The 9,236-nt window shown below is 35.7% G+C and overlaps 1 protein-coding gene across 4 annotated transcripts in view; it reads left to right on the top strand.

Annotated features, from left to right (window-relative positions):
* Nucleotides 1–225: 225 nt before the first annotated feature.
* LOC135205785 (heterogeneous nuclear ribonucleoprotein U-like protein 1) overlaps nt 226–9,236 on the top strand; it is a gene marked incomplete at its 5' end in the record, with an annotated part of 44,662 nt that continues 35,651 nt past the window's right edge. For all 4 annotated transcript variants that reach the window (XR_010312604.1, XR_010312605.1, XM_064236925.1 and 1 more), the window contains 2 exon segments: nt 226–714; nt 960–1,199. Coding sequence is in view for 2 of the 4 variants with exons in the window: in XM_064236925.1 (XP_064092995.1) it covers nt 226–714; nt 960–1,199 (729 nt within the window).

Below are 9,236 nucleotides of genomic sequence, written 5' to 3'. Positions count from 1 at the left end.
GTTTTGTAGTTCACTAGAGTTCTAAGTGTTTCCTCATCTGAATTGTGACTTTAACCCTTCCTTGAAAAAAGTGAGGTAATTTATTCATGTTTCCTTTGTGGTTTATCATATTTGACACCCTGAATAACAACAATTTTGTGTGCATAATCTTTTGCTTATTTCCTAGTAGTATTTGGAAGTTTATTTTTAAATTTTTTATTTTTATTTTATTTTCTTTTTCCAAAGATGCTGGAGACTTTGAGCTGGAGCCAGACCATGATGAGCAAGATGAGGAGGAGGATGAGGAAGATCCTGACGCACCAGATCCTGATTCAGCTCATGAGAATGAGCCCATACTGGAGCTAGAGCCTGAACGTGAGTTTGAGCACGAGGCAGAGCATGACGAGCCACCTTTGGAGTTGGAGCCAGAAGGTGACCTTGATGCAGAGTCTGAACCAGAGCCTGAGCCAGAGCCAGAGCATCGTTCAGAACCAGAGTCAAGAGCAAAGTCGACGTCGCCTCCAAGAGAGGATGAACCTTCTCAGAAAGGGACGAGCTCTTACTCATCCCCACATAAAGATGACGATTCTTCGGAAGAAAAGGATTTTGACTCGAGCCACAGGCAGCATTCCAGGGACAACACTACAGCCAAAGGTGATGACATTGCAGTCAAAGAAGAAGTTGATGAATATTACAAAACGGGTTATGAAGATGCACCTATGCAAGATATGTCTGGTAAGTTCATCACATGTCTGATGTATCATGCGAGTTGCCTTTTCACAAGACAACACTAGATTATGCTGAGTTTGCGAGTTACTATTTATTTATTTATTTATTTTATATCTGAGGAAGTATATTTCCTATAATATTGCTTATCAGCTTTACCCACAAAACCACATTTGTTGATTAACCAAATATGTTGCACAAGTTAAAATTGAAAATCTTTCTCTCTCTCTCATATATTTATTTTGGTTTTGCAGTCAAGGAAGAACTTGGAAATGGATATGAAGGTTCTATGAAAATTGAGGAAATTGATGTAAAGGAGGAGTTACTGGAACCAAAGCAAGAACTATCTGATACAGAAGATAGACGAGGAGAAAAGAGAAGAGCTCATTCTCGGTCACGTTCTCCAGATTCAAAGAAGCAGAGACCAGAAGTTGAAGAAGTGAGAGTGGAAGATGAACCTGAATTTGACAAATCAGCAGTATTATTGGATTGGTGTAAGTACAGTAGCTATTCTCATTTTGTTTAACCTCTTCCTTCTTTTCTTTCCCAAACTTATTATGTAAAAGTACTTTGCGTTTGTGTTTCTTGTGATCAACTGGAATGTGGTTGTTTCACCTTTTGTAGTGTTTGTCTCTTGATCATTGTGTGTGGGTGGGTGTTTAATAGATGCAATCATAGTGTGTGGGTGGGTGCTTAATTCATTGTAACAGTTCCTTTTGCAATTTAGTATACCTTTAGCCACGGGTCTTGAAACTGTCATCTGGCCCACCACATAATTTCATCTGTTCTGCAACTAATATTCAGAAGCTCAAGTGTGAAGGCAGTTGGTTGTCTCCTATAACCCTGGTGCTGGTATTCACCTTGGTATTATCATTTTCATATTTTAACTGCCTGGTGTCTAAAACTTTGGAGTTACGAAAATGTCATTTCATTTCTTAAATAATTTTCTTAGCATGATTTCTAAAATAACTAATTAAAAGTGAAGGTGTTTTCATGTGACTCATTGTAGATAGTGAAATGACATCAGTATTGTATTTATTTTGACTGACATGAAAAAATTGCTCATAAAATACTTTTTTGGGAAGCAAATGGAGTCTTCTGCGTCATAGTTAAAGACAGTGTTGCAGTTTTGGAGGAGTACAGTGTGCATCAACATGATGAGACTAAACATGGTTGAAGTTCACAAGGCAGCAGCATTCAGAAATATTTGAATCTATTCAGCGCATTTTGTGATCTCAACAAGCAGTTTTTACAGAGAAAAATATTGAAAATCAGGCTCCAACTAGGGCCAGTTGCAAAGTTGCTTGTGTTTGCTAAAAGATGAAAGTCCCTATGGTCAGAGAATTGAAGATTTAGGAAGCACAATAGCTCAGCAAATTTGTGCACATAGCAACAAGATTTTTTCTGGAATTATCTCTTGTGGAGTGAAACCACTTTTTGTTTGATGCTCACAACAGTATTCATCCGTGGTGATTTTAATACTGCCCAAGGTTGCATCAGTTCGAAGTATGCACACCACAACTGGAGAGGACTTAGTCAGTGGAAAAAAAAAATGACTGAATATTTCCAGGAATGGTTAGTCAGTGGAAAAAAAAAAAATGCTGAATATTTCCAGGTGGAATTCCAGGAATGGTGACAATTGTTGGAGGAAAGAATATATCTGGGTGAAGAAAGGCTTGGTTGGGGGAAAATTACAATAGCTTGTAAGGTTGGAGCATTCTCAAATCATGTTTCTCCAATGCCTTATCCATCAACAAGGTTTGTGCATAAAATGGCTTGATTTGCCGTGTATCATGCTCACTCGGTCACCTGTTCCACAAAATCTTGGAAGTAATTAATTCTGTTTTTTTACTAGTTTCGTTACAAAGATGTTCACTGGCTTAGTTGTGTAAAGTTGCTGCTGCATTTCTTTCAGCTCTGGACGACGGGAAAATGATCTATTTTTCTCAGGGAAATGAACCTTAACCCATATTGTCAGATAGTGAGTGGCTTTGGAAATACCAATGTTGCAGATGTGAATGGCCACATGAATTGAATTTGTAATTGCAAGGCGAAGAAAATTTTATTTGTCATATTTGCCCATTTCAAGGGATTCAGAGCAAACTTTGATGTATGTAAAAGCCAAGTGAAAGTTCAAAATATTGCTAATTTTCGTGTGAAAAATTTCATCCAAAGTGAAGTGGAATCTCCTTACTCGTTTGCAGTAGGAATAGTAGATGGAAACTTGTGAAAATTGAAGAGCAATGTTTAAAGTCTTCCAAACTTAAGCCTTATACCCTGTGAGGCCACGATCAAGGCTTTCTAAAGTTGTGTTCAAATTCCCCGCTCTCACATCCCCACTAGGTATTTTTGTGCCTTAAAATGTCACTATAATGCTTCCTTGCCATTGGCTCTCTTATTTTACATCATGAAATAGATAGCAACCAATCACAGGATTAGCTTTTGTTTTGGTCTTGAATGGGGTTGCTTTTGGCTGTGTTTTTGCTGCAGTGTGCATGGAACTCTTTAGTGATATATTTTTTGTAATATTTCGGACTTAGACACCAAAATTTATGGATAAATTGGCTTCTTGTGATTCAGGAATGTTTTTTTGTGTTTCGTAGTGAAAGAAAAATGTTTGGCAAAAGCCAAGAACAACTGGAATTCATTCAAAAGTGTTTGTTTACAAGACTAATCTCTTTGCCAAACCGTTTGTTTTACCTGTGTTCTTGTCTTGTTTGTGCTGTCTATGTAAGTTTTGTAATGTGTGCGTTTCTCGTGATTCAGTATTAGTTTATACAATTACATGCCAAAGTATAATACAGGAAAACTACCACAAAATCAAAGCCACAAAATCTTTTTCCATGTCTCTTACGATCTCCGCAAACTCGTTTTGACAGCTGGATGTAAACACGTGAGTAGGCTACAGGTCTTCAAAGTAAAAATTACTTCATTCCTTTTTATTTCGTTTCAGAAGCTTATTTAGAAGAATATTTTTATTTCAATTCTATACTATTTTAGGGAATATTATTTTTAATTTCTTCCCTGTTTTTGGGAATAATATATATTAGGATAGGAGAGGTAGTTTCACTTGAAAATTTTGGTAACACATTTCATGCATGAGCAACAAATGAACTTGCAGAGTAATGAATGAACACACATAAATATGTGAGTAACAACTTGTAATTATGTTTTTATTTGTTTTAGTTTTGTGCTCGTCTTTATGATTGTAAATAGCAGTGTTTCTCTGTCGAACTTTGGTGTTGTCTGCTATATGTATACACACATTAATATATATATATATATATATATATTATATATATATATATATATATATATATATATATATATATATATATATATATATATAACACACACACTTCTTGTATATATTATTATTTTCATAAGTGCATTTTCTTTTGCAGATGATAATTTTTGGGAGTGTTACTCAGTCAGAAACTTATGATGATAGCAATTTTGATGTCTGTGACACCAGTGAGGAAGATATTGATACTGATGATGAAAGTGAGACTGACGATGAATCAGTAGATGAAAGTGATGATGTGAATCCCGATAGTGATAGCAGTGAGGAGGGAGACTGGGTACAGGTATTAGCTAATGAAGCTGGACCACCTACTGTAAGATACACAGGCCATTGTGGACCATCCACCCTACAACATGATGCACTAGCTCTTTATTACAGATAGTTTGTCAGAAAATTGTTGATGAAACTAATTTGTTCACAAGTCAATGGATACAGTCCCATACTGAGTATCTACAGCAAAAGATAAGGTCTATAGTCAACTTATGGATCAAACAAGGTCAAACATTTGTGAATGAATGAATTGGGTTTTTTTGGGGTTTTAGGGGTTTTTGAATATGGGGCTTATCAAGAAACCAACTCTGAGGTCTTACTGGGATTGTACAAATCCAAGCCAGGCAGCACCATGGTTCTCTAATCACTACATTAGAGAAAGGTTTGAACTGTTACTCAAGTTTCTGCATTTTGCAGGCAATTCAAAAATTCCACCACCAGATCACCCAGCATAGAAATTGTACAAAATACAACCAGTTATTGATCACTTCCAGAGGGACTTTCAAAAGTCATTACTACCCTGAGAGAAAAATATCCATTGAGGAAAGCATTATTGGTTTGAGAGGTAAGACGCGTCATTTGCGACAGTATTTGCCAAACGAGCATCATGCTAGGTTTGGTTTTGGTGTTTTATGCGAGGCAAGTTGTTATACTTATGCTTTTGAAGTACATATATAGGGGAACAGCTGGTATGCAAGTAAGTGATAATGGGGCCACACGTGACCTTGTTATGAAGGCTTTCTTGAGAAAGCAGGTTTATTTCATCGTGGTCATCACCTAGGTCTTGACAATGACTTTTCTTCACCTAAGCTATTCGAAGATCTTTGGCAGAATGGTACAACAGCAACTGGAACAGTTTGCACTAACCGTAAAGGACTGCCTATGGATGCTGTAAAGAAAAAACTGAAAAACAAGAGAGGTTTTAGAGCGTTGTAGAAAAAAAATGGGTCCTCTGTTATGTGTGTGCTTACAAGGATGGCAAGAAAAACGCCTGTTTCTTCTATCTACTTCAAAAGGAGGCTATACAATTGTAAAAAGAACAGCCAAACATGACAAAATTGTTCCACAAATTGTTGATGACTACAATCATGTCATGGGTGGTGTAGACTTGAAAGACACCAAGCTTTACTCATACCTAGCTGAACACAAAACACTGAAATGGACTAACAAGGCAGCCTTTTCACTGATTGCAACTGCTTTCCTCAACAGCTATATACGGTCTGTTGTTAATACATCAAGAAGCCATCCCTTGGATAGATATAAGTTCATGGTCTCTTTAGTAGAGTCGCTTGTCCAGAACTACGAACGGTAAAATCATCAGGAGAGACGTACACTGGAACAAATCCAGGCAGCTTCATTCTCACCTGATCCAGTGGGGAGTCCCTCTCATGTAGCATTATCTGCAGATGATGGGCATAAGATTATAAAGCTCCCAGTGGGGAAGAAGAGGAACTGTATAGCAGGTCACCTTAAAAGGGTCCGCTCAGGCTATTTTTGCCCAAAATGTGATGGAGGAATTTGCCCTGAATGCTTCGCTGTTTTTCACAAAAAAATGAAACTCTAGCCGTCAAATGAAATGATGTTATTTACCTTACAATTTAATACCCATAACACTACTGAGAATTAACTCTAAAGCCATTTTATGGTTATTCAAAGTAAATTTTGAAAAAATTATTATTATTTTTTTTTTTTAAGTCAGATCAAACACAAACATCAAGAATTGGTTATGGCACCAGTATTTTATGGATGTATTTCAGTTAGGCCAAAAATTATAAGTCCGGGGTGTAAGGGTTAAACAATAAAAAGCAGTCCACTGCCTTGAAAATAGGTAACTTAAAAAGTAACAATAACAAGCCACCAAACATGAATTATGTGCAAGGTACAGCCATCCTACCCAATAACGAACAAGAAGCACTTCCTTCAAAACAACCACTGCCAGAGACCTTGAAATTGAGATCTAACAATATTCACAATCTAGATTATTATTATAAAGGTTTAGTTTATCCAGACCTCTGAGCCTGATGACGGCTCTCTCTATCTAGAAGTAGACTCAATTCCAAGTAAGAAAGACAAGAATGCAAATATCAGCATTGCCAAAATAATATTTACAGGCCAAGACCTCCCATGTAAAATAAAAATTCTCAGGCAAAATAGAGAAATTTGTCCATTTATTCCAAAACCACTACAATGAATAGTGTTCAAGGTATGGACAAACAAACAAAAAATGCCTTAATAAGGCAATATGTGCAGTCTGTGCATCAGATAACAATACCACTATTGGAACTGTAACCACCCAAAATGTACCAATCGTGGGCTAAGCCCATCACACGAAACCTGAAGAGTGCTCCTTTTACCAATACAACACAGAGCCTCTCTTGTTAATAAATAGAACAGGAATGTCAGTCAAGGAAGTTAGACTCGGGCAAAAAGTAAGTGAAGTTAATAATCCATCCAAAAAGCTCCACTTTCTCAAATGTAACTTAAAATCAAAATATCAATCAGCACAATTATTATTATGAAGGATTAGTTTATCCAGACATCTGAGCCTAACAATGGCTCTTCTCGGGCTAATCGGCACAACAACAAACAATGTAAACATAGAAACTATTCTCATGCCAATAATACTGAAACCCAAAATAAGCGTAATATATCCACCACTACCACTACTAACATTAAAGATTCGGATATCCATGAAAAAGAATTTGAATCGAAGGGAATCAAATAATAACAGTAATAATCAAACTGGCAACAAGAAAAGAATGCTGGAATGAACAACCCCACCTAAGGGAAAAAGTTGAATATTGAAAATTACAATAAATTCTAAGAAACTCCAACTACACCAGGAGAACATTTCAAAAACCTCATCACAAGTGGAAATACACAATAACTTTCAATCCCAATCATACATTCAACAAAGAATCAATCATCATAACTTTTTACAACTCCCAAAAGATAATACTAATGACAGCATCCCCTTATATAATGCAAATGAAATTCATACCATTAAATAAACCAAACCATATAATTATCATACCCCAGTCATCCACAAGACCCAAATATTCCACTAATAAATAAACCAAATAACCCCTCAAGCCAACATTCTTTATCACTACAGATGAGGACCAATAGTATTACAAAATCAAAAATTTGTAAAGCTTAAAAGATATGCTTCGGTCAAAGAAAATGAACCAGTAACAACATCAAAAATGTGTTGTCTTGTGTTTGTAATGAGTGCTTCTTAGGTACTTTTAACCAACTACCCGCCAAGACAGAGGACACAATACGAAATTGTAGAGACTATTTTGTTAAATTTCAGAAATGCCCTTTAAAATACCAACATGAGAATAATTTAAGTTCTGAATCCTTAACATACAAAAAGGAAATTATAAAATGAAAAATAGACTCGTTACTATTTAATTATGAAAAACAAACAACTGCTGAATCTAATAATCAACATACAAATACAACAATAAAAAAAAAACTAAAGTAAAATCTGCAATCAGTATACAGAATTTAACACCAGTTCCTCCCAATAATGGAATATAAAATTATCCAATGGAATATAAATGGCCTCTAAACCTGAACCTATGTTCCGGGTGAATTGCAAAGAATCCTACGAGACCACAACCCAATATGTATATGCCTACAACATGTAGGATCTAACCCTACAACATTCAATAGTTCAAGTTGCTTGTTATTCACCAAGTGACGGTGGGAAACGGCGCAGCAATATATGTTCATAATAGTATCACCTATGAACTTTTAAAAATACCATCCCTATCATATAAGATAACAGCTAACAAATTATATATGCCGGACAAAAATATGATCATAATTTCTAACTTGCACAACCAACCAAATTTTAATTCTAATTTCAGTGATCCACCAGCATTATTTAATAATTGACTTGAGATTTTAATGCTCAGTCCCCTTTGAGATAACAACCACCCTGCTGACACACCAGGAACAAACAGAGAAATACATATTGGAGCATGACCTATGCTGCCTAAATGAAAATGATGTGCCAACTTACTTCTCCAATACCCACTTAACCTTTTCTTCTTCTCCAATACCCACTTAACCTCTTCTTCGGTAGATATCTCGTTGTGCTCAGTTGACTTAGCTGAAAGACTTGAGTGGAATGTCCTGGATGATTCATGTACCATTGACCACTTCCCCATTGTCCTAAATTATTTAAATGATAAAATTGGTACACTTACTTAATTTAACACATACCAGAAATATATACCACCATTTCTATGTAATCAAAACCACAATACAACACGTGGAGTTTTTCAATGAATTTGATAAATGCTGCCGATAAAAGCATACCTAATCAAAACCACACCCTAAAAATTCCTCTGTCCCATGGTGGACTCCAAACTTAGCAACTTTTAAGTAAAATCAAACACGTTTAAGTCTAAATCTTAGCAGACTTTAGCCATGGCTCAAAGCCCTCAACAAATTTCCCAACCATACAAACATTCTAAACAGGATAGTAGAAGTAATCAACATAATCAATTATATATTAAACAGTTATGTAATAAATATATAATTCCAAATTCCAAAAACTTGTAATATCTGAGGAAATGTCATCTAGCTTGTCAACAAATACATCTATGAAATATTTGGCAAAAACTAAGGAAAAAACGGAAGGTACATAGGACGCTCAAGAAGTGCAGTAAACCAAAATGGGAAATAATATCATGACCCATATGAAATAGCGAACATAATTAGGAAGCACTTTGAAGACAAGTACCTACTCCAATCTAAATAAACATTTTCAATATAAGAACGGAAGGAAAAAATACCATACTCAATTTTGAAACTAATAAAGATCTAGAATGTAATTATGTAGTTACTATGGATGAATTTAATAATGCTCTAAATTCATGTCATCCATCGTCCCCATGCCATGATAAAAGACATTTGAAATGATACAGAGACTAGCCCCATT

This window comes from Macrobrachium nipponense, chromosome 24 (genome assembly GCF_015104395.2).
Source record: "Macrobrachium nipponense isolate FS-2020 chromosome 24, ASM1510439v2, whole genome shotgun sequence".
Taxonomy (NCBI): Eukaryota; Metazoa; Arthropoda; class Malacostraca; order Decapoda; family Palaemonidae; genus Macrobrachium; species Macrobrachium nipponense.
Note: the sequence above shows the minus strand (reverse complement) of the source record. Positions and strands in the feature narration are given on the sequence as shown.